Source organism: Amyelois transitella, chromosome 22 (genome assembly GCF_032362555.1).
Source record: "Amyelois transitella isolate CPQ chromosome 22, ilAmyTran1.1, whole genome shotgun sequence".
NCBI classification, from domain to species: Eukaryota; Metazoa; Arthropoda; class Insecta; order Lepidoptera; family Pyralidae; genus Amyelois; species Amyelois transitella.
Genome location: NC_083525.1, coordinates 4,120,628 through 4,134,176, shown reverse-complemented (window position 1 = coordinate 4,134,176; position 13,549 = coordinate 4,120,628). Strand labels below are relative to the sequence as shown.

General features: G+C 36.2%; 3 protein-coding genes across 3 annotated transcripts; 1 reads left to right on the top strand and 2 right to left on the bottom strand.

Annotated features, from left to right (window-relative positions):
• The first annotated feature begins 90 nt into the window (after positions 1-90).
• LOC106134210 (histone deacetylase 8) lies at positions 91-4,578 on the top strand. The gene is made up of 8 exons (XM_013334199.2): positions 91-262; positions 359-548; positions 836-977; positions 1,319-1,425; positions 2,023-2,215; positions 2,629-2,801; positions 3,252-3,452; positions 3,534-4,578. Exons 1-8 carry the CDS (start codon positions 182-184, stop codon positions 3,770-3,772), a joined length of 1,326 nt encoding a protein of 441 aa, XP_013189653.2. The 5' UTR covers positions 91-181; the 3' UTR covers positions 3,773-4,578.
• LOC106134211 (ubiquitin-conjugating enzyme E2 L3) lies at positions 3,872-6,279 on the bottom strand. Its single transcript, XM_013334200.2, has 4 exons — positions 6,011-6,279; positions 5,423-5,518; positions 5,125-5,311; positions 3,872-4,951 (listed from the first exon to the last, which is right to left on the bottom strand). The coding sequence occupies exons 1-4, from the start codon at positions 6,035-6,037 to the stop codon at positions 4,797-4,799; spliced, it is 465 nt and encodes a 154-aa protein (XP_013189654.1). The 5' UTR covers positions 6,038-6,279; the 3' UTR covers positions 3,872-4,796.
• Positions 6,280-7,005: 726 nt separating this feature from the next.
• LOC106134203 (eukaryotic translation initiation factor 3 subunit C) lies at positions 7,006-12,997 on the bottom strand. Its single transcript, XM_013334193.2, has 7 exons — positions 12,846-12,997; positions 12,210-12,326; positions 10,272-10,689; positions 9,580-9,962; positions 8,218-9,501; positions 7,803-8,096; positions 7,006-7,501 (listed from the first exon to the last, which is right to left on the bottom strand). The coding sequence occupies exons 2-7, from the start codon at positions 12,300-12,302 to the stop codon at positions 7,328-7,330; spliced, it is 2,646 nt and encodes an 881-aa protein (XP_013189647.1). The 5' UTR covers positions 12,303-12,326; positions 12,846-12,997; the 3' UTR covers positions 7,006-7,327.
• Positions 12,998-13,549: the final 552 nt, after the last annotated feature.

Sequence of the window (13,549 nt, the reverse complement as noted above, 5' to 3'; positions counted from 1 at the left end):
ATTGAACAGAGGGCTCACGCAGGTGCAAACAAATATCAATGTCATTTGAAGTAAAGAGTTCAAAGTGACATGCATATTTTAATTACAAAACAAGTTGGCGGGAAGAAAATTATAAAAAGAGTTCTTGACTTGAATTAATGTTGTATGAACATAACTACTTTACAAGTTTAATTTTGATACAATGAGTATTTTGCGATGTTCATATATATGGGACGAAAATTTAATTAGTGAATGTGATCGCTTACCTGCCGTATTAGGACGAGTAAGATTTGCTCTGCTTTCTTCCTTTTAATACTACCTAATTGTGTGAATGTCCTGTTTGTTGTTAGTTATAAACTTTTGTCTATTATTTTTCTAGGCTTCGATGGTGCACGATTTACTAACAGCATATTGTCTTCACCGTAAAATGAAAGTTATAAGATCAGTGCCCGCATCTTACGATGAACTTAGAAAGTTTCATTCTGAATTATACTTAGATCATTTGAAGTGCTTCATAGATGTTGATGAAGAGTACATGACAAATGCACAGGATGAAGAGTTTGGCATAGGTACCTTCAATGATTTAACAATATGTACCTGTAAACAAAGCTTTTACATAGCCCACCTGTTTCAGAGATTAAACTGAAATATTTTTAATATGTGGTGTATCATAAATACGAAATAATATGATGTTTTAAAGACATGTTTATTAAGGTACAATAAATAAAGCTTGGCATGAAAGGAATCATAAACTGATTATAAATCATATAATCCTTCTCCCAGTCTTTCCCGAAAAGGTGTTCTTAGAGCAACTGCAAGGATGTTGATAATCAGAAAGTTATATATTTTTGTCCAGGATATGATTGCCCTCCTGTGTCCAATATGCTGCAGTTAGTATCAACTGTGGCTGGGTCATCTATAACTGCAGCAAAATGTTTGGTGTTGGGCATTGCTGATGTTGCTATAAATTGGTGTGGAGGATGGCACCATGCACAAAGGTACCATGTCATTATTATTATAGTTATTTAACCATTAATTTCATAGTTAACAAAACTGGGGTTTCAGATCTTAATTCCATGATGTTATTGATATCACTACTAATTTTATAAATGCGAAAGTAACTCTGTCTGTCTGTTATGCTGTCAAGCCTAAACCACTGAACTGATTTTGATGAAATTTGGTACACAGATACAGAGGACCTTGAGTAAGAACGGGATTTTTATTACAAATAAAAAAACCAGACCAGACGAAGTGCAGGAAAAAGCTAGTAGCTTTATTAAATACTTTATTTTATAAACAGCAGATGTTATAATGATTGATCATAATTATTAACTTGCAGGTTTGCAGCAGATGGGTTCTGCTATGTAAATGATATTGTTTTAGCAATAGACACATTGAAGCAGAAGTTTTCCAAAGTTTTATACATTGATCTGGATGTCCATCATGGTAATATGTTAATATTGTACATACATAAATAATCACGTCTTTGTTCCTTATCCAATAGACTTAATATCATTCTGATTTGTCTGCTTATTATATGTTTGAGATTTTCTTTCAATTTATCATTTTTTTTAATTTTTATCATAAGCCACCTACACCTACATCTCAACTTTGCATTCCAGTTGTACACTGTAAGATTGTGCACCTCTTTGCTTCTGGAATGGGGACCCACTTTTGCCAATTCTCTTTCCACTTTATCCAGGCTGCAGGTCCTCTTTCCATATTATCAAGCCACAACTTAAAGTATGTTGTATTATTCGGTTGGATATCAATATGGAATTCTTTGATCAGAACTCATTTTGATCTTGTTATTCTTCTTATTAGAAAGCATTATAAACTGTACAGTTTTCGCTGACAACTCCGTCCACGTAAAAAGAACCCACTGCAGACCAAAGCTCTTTTCTGTTCACATATACTGCAACTTAGATATATGTAAACACTTATGCAAAATTTCATGGGAGATCAGACTCTGCGTTTTGACTTGACACATATACAAACAAACATTGCACATTCATTATATAAGTATGGATTATTTCTTAAAAGGTAATGGTGTTCAAGATGCATTTAACCTGAGCAAGACTGTGTTTACCCTATCTTTCCATAAATTTGAGCCTGGCTTTTATCCTGGCACTGGAAGTATAGACGATGTTGGATCTCTCACTGGTAAAGGGTACTGTGCTAATTTGCCTTTCCACGGAGCCTACTCTGATGACAGTATACAATATGCCTTTGAACCGTAAGTAACATCCCATTTCGATCGTTTACAATTGTTATATATTATAGTTATGGAGTCATTTTGCTAAACCCTTCGATCATGTGTATAGAGTAAACATGTGATAACAGGGTGTTGGTCCTTTACCTAAAAATAGTCATATTTTCCTAGATGACCATGAACTAAAATCTACTCATATACATTTATATAATCACGTCTATATCTCTTGCGGTGTAGACCAAGTCTTAAAGGCAACATTCAGCTAGATGCTAGGCTTAATGATCGAATTGTCATTCAAATAGTGACAGGTTGCTAGCCCATCGCCTACAAGAATCCCGAGTTTATTAGCCTTTTCCTTAGTCGCCTTTTACGACATCCGTGGGAAAGATATGGAGAGGTCCCATTCTAAAGTTATCTTATTATTCATTTATTTATAGGATTTTCAACGAAGTATGTGAATATTTCGTCCCAGACGCTATAGTACTGCAGTGCGGTGCCGACGCATTAGCGGGAGACCCACACGGTGGCGCCTCTTTGACGTCTAAGGGATATTGTTCCTGTGTAAAGATGGTGCTAGATAAAAGAAAACCTACTGTGCTTTTAGGTGGAGGTAAAACTTTTCTGTTTAACATTCTATAACTTAATCGATGGCTGTACTTTTGGTAATGATTGCTAGATGATAATTATGATCCATATAATGGCATGACATTGCATATACACATGCCATTACATATATGGAAACAGCCCCCACATAGTCATCAAAAGTACAATTGTCTTTTGAAATATATGGAAATTTGCTAATCCGTTTTATTGCGCTTATTATTTAACTATATTATAACGTGTGTATATAATATACATAAATTAACGTGTGTGAAAATTCAATTAAAATGTAAACAGCCTACAGTCTCGCGAAGACTAAATCATTCAGCTGAATGCTCAACAATGTTATGCAGATCTTTATTAGTGACAGATAAATGTAAATAAACCTAAATAAGAGTCTGGAGTGTGGTTCGATTTCACTATTAATTTTATAATATTAATATTTTTTATTATATTGAAGGTGGCTATAATCATTCTAATACTGCTCGGCTCTGGACAACCATAACAGCTCTAGTACTAGGGATAACTCTGGATGAAGAAATACCAGAACACAAGTATTGGCCAAAATATGGTCCAGGCTACATGCTGCATATTGAACCTAATATGATCAAAGATAACAACAAAAAGGATTATTTGGATGATTGTATAAAAAATATTAAAGGTACAGTTAAAAAACATGCACATGGATTGCATAATTGCACTCAATTAATGAAATACTAATGTTGATTATTTCTATTTACAGATAATATAAATAAATATTTGATAAGAAAAGTTTGCGAGGGACCAGTAGTTAAAAGAAAGAAGATTTATACAAACAGTAGCAAAGAAACAATAATGCAAGAAAATAATATTGCTTGTAAAAGTGATGTACCAGAAAATATTGATAATGTGGCTATAATAGAAAATGAAATTGCAGTACCTAAAGAAAATCATAATAATGATAATGTTACTTCTACAGATGTATACGATTTTATTGACTAATAGCATACACATTAATAAATTAGTTTATACATAACACAATGCAGTTTAAGTACTACCTTTTACTAAAACAGACTCAATTTAGAAAGATAGAAACAAATGTCAATTCAAAAAAAATATATATTTAAGTTCTCTCACTGAACTGCTCAGTACACAGTTACCAAGTAACACATTGACTTACAAAGAGAAAATTAAAAAATACTTTGATATCTAACACAGGATACAATCCATCTCAGGGTTAACCAATCACCATTCAGTGCATAATTTGTTCAAAAATAGCTCCATGATTTGTTAAAAATTGAGCACTTCTCTTTGCATGGCTCCCAAAAATTTATAGGCCTAATCTTACTGCATTCCGTTCAATTCACTTCAATCAACTATAAACATGGGGTAAATATGGTCATATTCCTATGAAAGAAAGGCTAGCTGGAGAAGACAATATGAAACAAATACATATGAGTATGTTATCTAATTTTACCCACTCAACTAGTTATTTAACATTGAAATACTGAAGTTAATATTATGATAGGTATAGTTTTTAAAGTAAACTTGCCATATCCTAATTGAATAATGTACCCAATAAGACAAAACATGTTTTAAAATTCAAGCATTTTCTGTATGCCAATAACTATCTATTCACTAATTTCGTGCTCATTGTAATCGCGCAAGCAGTATGGTGATTGACAAAGCAATATTTTAAATCAGAGCAGTGGTAATATAAAATGGATTTACACCAAATTCACTTTACATTCATGGCAACACGGACTAGACCAACCTAATAGAATTAAAATAATAGTATGTTTTGATAATTCTGGTTCAAAAGAAAATACCTACTGATTGTTAGCAAGAGCTACTAAAATCACATAAATGCATTTTAATTTGAACCAAGGTGAAAAACATTGGAGGAATGTAAATGCGATTTAAGTAGAAAATTATGTCAAGTGGGGCTTTTCAAGTGCAAATTTTCACATGGAATAATTAATTGTTGCAAATCCATTTTAATTACTAAAAGTCTAATAAAATATATTTAATCAGTGGGCCGTTTTTCACTGTTCTTTTTGGTGAACTCCTCTGCATTCTTTGTGAACTTCTTCCTGTCCTTCAAAAATTCTTCAGCAAGTTCTGCCCGCAATGGATGCTCTGGTTCCGGATCATTGACAAGTGCTACTAACGCTTGGATTACTGAAAAGAAATAAAAAGATCTTATAAAAAAAAACAAAAACTTTTTTCTAGTCTATTTAAGTGTTACTTATTGCATCTTAAGCTTTCAAGGGTCTGCTCATTAGTGTTGTAATTTTTTTTTTAATAATGGCTGACACCATACTATCCTAAAACCATAATTTAGTTATAAGTACCTTGATCAGTCTTGGTTGCAGGTTTCCAATTTTCAGCACTAATGATTGGTAAGCAGACTTGTCCCTTTTCATCAATGTTAGGATGGTAGATCTTTGTTTTGAAACTAATTTTGGGCGGTTTGAAGGGATATTCAGCTGGAAAGTTTATTTCAATACGGAAGGCACCTTTGTTATAAGGTGGGTTGTCCTGTAAATTATAAAATTAGTTATAATATATTTGGCAATAATAATTTAATATTAACAACTACTAAACTGAGTAATAACTGATTAAAAAAGTTTTTAGTTAAAAGATACACACTGGGACAATCAATCCTTGCCATGTGAGAATATTTGACTCATCAACTTGGATGTCCCTAAAGGACTTCATTCCTGATTGTCTGATGTCATTCAGCTCCTGAAACAAAATTTTTTTATAAACACCTACTATGTAGCTTAATATTCTAAAACTAGTAAATACCTACAAAACCAAATATTATTTTATTGTTAAGCTGATTAATGGCCGAAGCAGATTACACGTATATTGACAGATCTGAAAACTTTCATAACAACAAGCAACTTTCTAGACTTTGTTTCTTTTTCTGGCTGATTATGAGTCATACAATGTTTTTGAGATATTAGTTTTAATATCTACCAGCCTGCCTACCACCACGATAAAAAAAAGTGTAAATAAATAATTGTTATTACTTATCACACACAGCCAAACACTTGATATGTGTATTTTCTCTAATAACTCACAATAAAATAGCCATTTATGTAGATATTTGATACAAGCAGTGGGTAAAAATGTTTCGATTACAACTCAGTCATTTCGCTTATATGATATGATACACGTAGTGATTTAAATACATAAGATGATGAGATAATGCATAATTCCATAAAAACGCACCTTTTGAAGTCTCCTAGTTGCAGCCATTGTAAGGTATTGAAAAATAGGTCTGTCGAAAGACAACCAAATAAAACTACTTATTAGTATTTCTCAGTATAACCCAAATCTTTACATAAGGTTCCACACAAACAACATAATTAGTATACACTGGGATAAAGTATAAAACTAATAAGATTTAGTCGGAATTAATGCAATTTTTATCACCGTCATTTACGACCACCATTACAAAATTGCTGTCTTCTTGTCATGTCATGTCATCCAAGTAGTCGCCGCACCGCACTTGTCAATGACAAAATGCGTTTTGTTCATACTTTAATAGGTTCATTATGACTTCAACAAAAGTAAAACTTGTGCGTTTTGTCGCAGCAATCTGTGATAGTGTAGTAGCGTGGTTAGTGGTAGCAATCTCTACAAACTTGTTTGAGTTTGTGTATTTAAACAGTCTAGAATGTGCAGTGTAAGTAGTAAAATAATATATTTGCGATACTGGCCATTAAAAACCCTTCCGCGTTTACTTAAGTGAATCCCACTTAAAATGGTTTTTAATATTGAAAACTCCCGAGTTAAAAAAAAATCCGGGGAAGGGTGTGCAATTTTTTCTATGATTTGTCTACTGTTTGGATAGTTATTCAGAAGAGATTACACGTAGGCGTCGTCGTGAGCGTAAACTAACATAGCATAATAATCACGCCTATATCCCCCGCGGGGTAGACAGAGCCAACAGTCATCAAAATATTGAAAGGCCATATTTAGCTGCTTGGTTAATGATAAAAATGAGATTTAAATAGTAACAGGTTGCTAGCCCATCGCCTTAAGAGGCGTAAACTATTACATAAAATTTACAGAATAATGTGATATAACTTATCGGATTTGCATAAAATTGTGTAGTAATATGCCTGCCGTGTAAGCCATCTTACACGGCAGAGTAAGCCATATATTATTGCTATACTATTAAAAAGCAAAAACTTAGCCAATACCTAAATAAAAACCCAATGTTTGTGACAAATATTTTATTACACTGTTATTCAAACCAAACAAATTATCAAATGGGATGTAAAAATAATAATAAAGCATTCTAAATAAACTGTTGACCGGCGAATAACATTGTAGGTAATGAAATATATACTGTGATATACATATTTAGGTATCACGACTGTTGTATACAAATATTACATTTTTTAGGCCTGAGCACACCAAACGTTAAAATGAATATGAAAGAACATTCATCAAGGTATCTAGTGTGCTCAGGCCTTTACCGAAGGCATTGTAATAAGAGGTACAGCATTTGTACCTAGGGGAGGAGAAACGGGACGTTTTCTAATCGTCGTGGGAGCGTTCGTCGTCACGCCTGCGATTTCTGGTGCGTCGGTTCCATCCCTCGCGGGGTCTCTCGCCCCGCTGCCTACCCTCTCCGCGGCCGGCCCCCCCGCGCTGGAAGAAAGAGCCTTGCTTCTCGAAAATCCGCTCGTTGGAGTCCACTACGTTGCCGACCTGAACAAAGAAATTAATGTGTAGTTTTTCACGTTGTTTATATTTTAACTGTATTTTTTTCTAGCAATAATGAAAGTGAATATTGAAGAAGAAAGAACAATTTGTACAAAAAAAAAGTTGACTAATTATTAATGAACAATGAAAGCCACCCAGAAGTTTTTATGGCCTAGGGGTAATTTGACTAAGATGATGCGTTATCTGTAACACGATAATAGGAGTAATCCCATAAGTAAATTTAGATGTCATATTCAAGCTTATATTCTTCTCTATGAAGATTTGACATTTATAAATGCAATAATACCTTATCAGCCAGCTGCAAGGCAAGCGCTTGCATCCTCGTCGGCTCAGAGCGGTGCAGAATAGCACACTCACTGGGGTCGTCCAGAGACGCCAGCAGTTCTTCATTGATGATCATCTTGGAGACGAGAGAGTGCACGCGTTGGCGCGGCAGTTCGAACATGTCCGCCAGGGACCGGAGGGAAAGCGACGCGTACACGTGCGCGTACGTAAAGAGGTACGTGCGTACAGACTCCTCACGGATGAGGCGGCCAAGCATCGCGCGGACGTTGTCGGCGCCCACCATTAGGTCCCACACCTGCAATATTAGTTCTTGATAAGATAACTGTTCCCTTGTTGTAACCCACTAATTCAATTGTCTGCTATACTCAAGTGCAATAAAGTCAAGAACTTTTGCAACTGCATTGTTGCAAACTCACCTTTGCATTCATCTTTTCATTGACAATATAATTGAGGCAGGCTCGCCAATCACCGCGCCGCATCGCCCTAGCGGCTGCGACAGCGTGCTCACGCATCGACTCTGGCGGTCCAACCAAAGCTTGTCGTTCACTCGCACGCAGGTTCTGGTAGAACGTCTTACTGATCATACGCCTGCGAGCGTCAAACTCGTGCGCCGCCATATAAGGAATCTCTATCAACATGGCAGACACCAAGTATACGCATTCAAGCAACTCCAAGTTAATATGCATATGGAACGGCATTTGACGCTGCTTCTCGATCTTCTCTTGTTCCTTAGAGCGCTCGTGCTGACGCTGTGGCAACAATCCTTGAGCGAGGAGCTCTTTAGGTTTTCCAGTCATCATTAGCTCAGCTAGACAACCGTGCGCTTCTTTCACGTTGCCGCGGCGGAACGCACAGAGACCTAAGTTTGCCATAGTACGATTATACAAAATTTGTGTGCTCGGATCGGAATGTTGCACAGTTTCTTGGAGATGGGACATAAGCAGTAGGTCGCGAGCTTGGAACCAATTGTCGTGTAACGCGTGATGGTAAATATGGGATAAAATGGCGCGAGTCCTCAGACGGTCCGACTCATCGTGAGCGTAAATGTATTTACATAAACGCTCCATTTTCTTGATAGTGGTTTCCTCACCAGGAGGTAAATCTTTCTTTACTGCCCTCGGATCAAACTTATAATACAAGTGGTCAATCTTACGCAGATACGCGCGACATATTTCTTGTGGGGTGCCATCACGTTCAACGACTTGGCACACGCGATCAATGAGCGCTGAGACTCTGACTTCGTCCTTAAGTCTCTCTACATATTCATTAGAGTGAGGATCACACTCTTTCAAAAGCTTTGTAAACTCATCATCAAGCCGTTCTAAGGCTGTCAGTAAACATCCTCGAACGCGATACGGTGGGGTAACAAGCTGTTCATTTTCTTCGGTGATTTGTTCACTCAACACCATATCTTCATGGCTTAAGAGTAATGTGACCATATGGTCTACATTTTCTACAAGCTTAGACCAGTATTCTGGCTTCATGGCGTCGGACACTTTAGGGTTATAGTCGAAGAGGGCTGCGACAGTGGCTGCACGGAGTTTAAGTTGAAGAGCATCGCCGAGATTGTGTTGTGCGGCGACAGTCCGCAGCTCATGCAGGAGTTCGAGCTGAGCGCGGCGGTCAGTGCGTTTGCGGCCCCGAGCGGCGCTAATTTCACCCAGTTTTTTCACAACCAGGGCTGTATCAATGTCGCTATCCTAAAAAAATATAAAAAGCTTTAGTTAAATTTCTTTGTTAGAGCAAGTAAGAATGTTAATTAAATAGTCACAAAATACCTTTGCAAACATTTTAGGCTTATCAGATGTAGCCGCGCCCTTTCTGACAGTCTCCCATTCGCCGCCATCATCAGCCTGATCCTTCTTGCTGACTTTGCCTCGGCCCTGTCTCTCCGCTCGCTTTTTCTCCTTACGCTTATCCCTATCTTCATCTTCATCCCTCTCAGTGTTTCTCTTAAGGAACTTCTCGCGGAGAGTGGTGGCTCCGCGTTCCTCGAAGTCTGATTCAGAACTGGATTCGGAAGAACTGGAGCCCCAGTCCATGGAGTCAGAAGATTCGTCATCCTGGGGGGGCGCACGGCGAGGAATCTCGGGAGATCGACGGGCTCTAACCTTCTCCTTCACTTTGTCTTCTTCTTCAGAATCATCGGATGATGAAGTATCTAAGATAAAAAGTAAATATAAATGGGACAAATCATACAGATTGAATAAGAGAATGAGATTTGTGTTCAGAGATAGTACAAATAACATTATATAGGAAAAGGTAGTACAAGTTATTGGTAAATGTATTATTTGCCAACTCCAAAATTTTTTAATGAATGAATATATATATTTAATTTGTAAAAAGTTGAGCACGTGTAAGAGTTTGTTGGCAAGTGGAAAGATGTAGTCTGTGCCTCCATAAAAAAGGCGTGATTTTATGTATGTTAATTGGTATTCAATTTTATTTCCTGCTTTGCCATTTAATTTACCTTTATGTTCATCATCATCATCAGGCAAGTCTGGGTCTTCGCGGAACTTAGATATTTCAGCTTCAAAGTCCTTAGTGTACTTTCTCAGCTTCTGCCGCAATGATGTCAATGCTTTGCTGTTGCCTTTCGACAATGTTTTCCTGCCATCTCTGTCAGCCCATGCCCCTGCTACCCAGTCGTCAAGTTCCACAAGAGCTCTGATAAAGAACCTTGGTGCAATCCCGTTTTCCTCCTTCGTAACAACTGGTAAAGCACGAGTATAAGCTTTCTGCAGTTCCTCAAAAGAGGCTAGAGCTGACGAGAAGTCCTTGATTTTGCGATGATTGCGCAAAGAGTGGATGATGCCTTCCAACTCCTCATAGCGCTTTTCTTTCATAGACCGCACAACACGTTTTGTTTCTTCTTCGTCATCACTGAACTGTATTAAAAAGAAATTAGGGTTTAACATTATAAGATGACAAATTAAAGGATGGTAATCCTAGTCAATAAATCTTCTCTCTCCTGGCTTTACACCTGGTTATATACTCACCTCTCATATATGTATTTATATATATGTATGTATATCCAAAATATTTTATTGGAATTATTTATAATTAGGAACTGCTGTTTATGGCAACCTTTTCTAAATTGTGTGCTGTTCAAATTTATGCCTTAATTTCAAATTTTACACTTAAAAACAATTGTAGCGAAAATAAAACCTTGTAATGGTATAAAAGAATTGTTTTATTAATAAATAATGTGTGGTATCAATATACATATCATCATTATCAATCAATATATATAATAAAACAGTAAACGATTTTGTCTGTACATTGAGTATATTTCCAAAAAAATAAGTTATTATGATGAAGAAATAGTAACCGAGAATGAATTTGAAAAAAAAACCTGTTTGTTAGTTAATGCTTATCTCCAGAGCTACTGAACAGATTTGAATAAAACTTTTTTTGTTGCTCTATGCCTGGCCAATATAAAGGGTATAATTTACTTTTGAATCTGGAACAGCTAATGTCTATGTTTGCCGATGTTGAAGTTTAGCTTAGCTGTTATGGTTGTAACAGCTCAGCTAAACTAAGCCAAAGTGACCAGCAGAAATGACGTCTTAACAAAAGTTGTTAAAATATTTACTCTATATAATATTAGTACTAATTATTAAGCTCAAGGCAGCAGTGCCCTGGGGCTCTGCTGCTGTGAGATTTTCATATTAAGTATTTTTGTTCAGTAGTGCTGTATGGTTTCTGGCATCATTACAAAAAAGAATAGGACCACACCATCTCTTTCCCACGGATGTCGCAAAAAGCGACTAAGGTATATAGCCTGGGATTCCTCTTTTAGGCGATGGGCTAGCAACCCAGTCACTATTTGAATCTCAATTCTATCACTAAGCCAAACAGCTGAGTGTGGCCTATCAGTCTTTTCAAGACTGGTGGCTATGTCTACCCCGCTAGGGATATAGACGTGATCATATGTATGTTTGTATTTTTTTTAATCCAAATCATATCCTATGTAATGTCAAATTTCGTTGAAATTCATTTGGTGCATTTGAGTAAATTTAATAGCCATAACCTATATATCAAATAACACACAAACGGAGTTGAAGGCTACAGCTGGTTAGTAATAACTCTTATTAATAACAAAAAGTAATACATACATACATAAAATCTCGCCTCTTTCCTGGAGGGGTAGGCAGAGACTACCTCTTTCCACTTGCCACGATCTCTGCATATTTCCTTCGCATCATCCACATTCATAATTCTCTTCATGCAAGCTCAGCGGTTTCGGGTACTTTTGACCTGACCCTTTACCAGGATGTCCTTAATTTGATCAAGATATGTTCGTCTAGGTCTTCCCACTCCAACCTTTCCCTCCACACTCTCCACATGACCGAACCATCTCAACATACCCTCCAAAAAGTAATTATTTAAAAAATATATAACTTACTGTGTAGACAGGAGCTTGCGTGCGAACAATTGGCTCTTCATCTGTCACACTCTCAGACTCAGAGTCTGTACCAGTAGCAAAGAATCTACTCATGATTGCGTTTCTTCACAACTTTACCTGATAAAGAAAAGTCAAAAATACTTTCTTATTGGATTAATAAAAAAAATTTGTAGGAACATGATATGAAGTATGAGTAAATTTATTGAGAATCCATAATTTAACGGAATCAAACGAAAATACTTTTTTTATCTATTAAAATACTTACTACAATGTACCTATATCAAACAAAACAATATTATCTTTTGTAATGAAATCTACCCCCATAGCATGTTTATATTGCGCAAAAATCTGCACTCGCGCAAAAAACGAAACAGCGGTAGTAATTCGCGCGATAATTACTGCGTCGCGCGTGTCATACAGGGGTTGCAACAATTTTTTAATCCTGCTTTCATATTCCTATAGTATCATCTGTTATTATCCTTTCATATTCCTTTAGAGGCAATACAGTTTTTTGTATTGAAATGGTCAGTAATAAGCAATACGAAAGTCGCTGGCAACAGAAATTTAAACCAAATCTTACAATCCGAGATTGAACCTTTTTTTGAGGTTATTAATTCAAATAGTATAATGACGTACCTTTTGCCACAAAGTACACTTTTATTAGGTTTTCTGGAATATAAATTTATTTCAATATGCATGAAAACTGCAGATTATTATGTAAATCCAGCGCAAAATGTAATTTTGCCTTCAACACATTCCTTCACTCCACGTAGAAAGTGGCAAGTGGAGTGGAATCATTGGTCAATTGGTGATGCCAACTATTTCTGTTGAAAACGCGCTCACTTGGCCGCATTGGCTATTTGGATCGCAAAGAGAAAAGGCGAGAAAAAACCTGAACGAAAACCTCAAACTAAGTATCTCATGATTCTTTGTCTGAGGTAAAAACAGATCAAATGTAATTGTTACAACCTAGCTTTAAGTAATATGTACTGTAAAACTAGGGAATTGTCAAAACCTAGCTTAAGAACTAGCTTAAGTTAATTAACACATATAGAGTAGGTAATCCATTTTCATTGGGATTACCTACTCTATTTATGTGTTAATTAACTCATCTGCTTATGACGCTATATAACTCGATCGTCGGAATAGAGAAGACTTCAGACGAGTGACTCATTCATTCTTAATCAAACAACTATCCATAAATAGGTTTAACAGCCACAATGACGCCACATATCCTTGTCTAACAACCTTCTTCATTTTATACCACTCAGTGTCCGTTTATCCTGAATCCTCATATAAAGATATCACACTATTTATATTTATTTGCATGTAGACAACTC

Excerpts from the sequence above, each read along its gene's own strand:
- LOC106134210 (XM_013334199.2), top strand. The coding sequence starts at position 182 with ATGAGTATTTTGCGATGTTCATATATATGGGACGAAAATTTAATTAGT. Across the intron at positions 978-1,318 it reads GGATGGCACCATGCACAAAG|GTTTGCAGCAGATGGGTTCT; the intron begins GTACCATGTCAT and ends ATTAACTTGCAG. Across the intron at positions 1,426-2,022 it reads TGATCTGGATGTCCATCATG|GTAATGGTGTTCAAGATGCA; the intron begins GTAATATGTTAA and ends ATTTCTTAAAAG.
- LOC106134211 (XM_013334200.2), bottom strand. The coding sequence starts at position 6,037 with ATGGCTGCAACTAGGAGACTTCAAAAG. Across the intron at positions 5,312-5,422 it reads GGCAAGGATTGATTGTCCCA|GACAACCCACCTTATAACAA; the intron begins GTGTGTATCTTT and ends TATAATTTACAG. Across the intron at positions 4,952-5,124 it reads TGCAACCAAGACTGATCAAG|TAATCCAAGCGTTAGTAGCA; the intron begins GTACTTATAACT and ends ATTTCTTTTCAG.
- LOC106134203 (XM_013334193.2), bottom strand. The coding sequence starts at position 12,302 with ATGAGTAGATTCTTTGCTACTGGTACAGACTCTGAGTCTGAGAGTGTG. Across the intron at positions 9,502-9,579 it reads AGCCTAAAATGTTTGCAAAG|GATAGCGACATTGATACAGC; the intron begins GTATTTTGTGAC and ends ATATTTTTTTAG. Across the intron at positions 7,502-7,802 it reads CCTTGCAGCTGGCTGATAAG|GTCGGCAACGTAGTGGACTC; the intron begins GTATTATTGCAT and ends TTCTTTGTTCAG.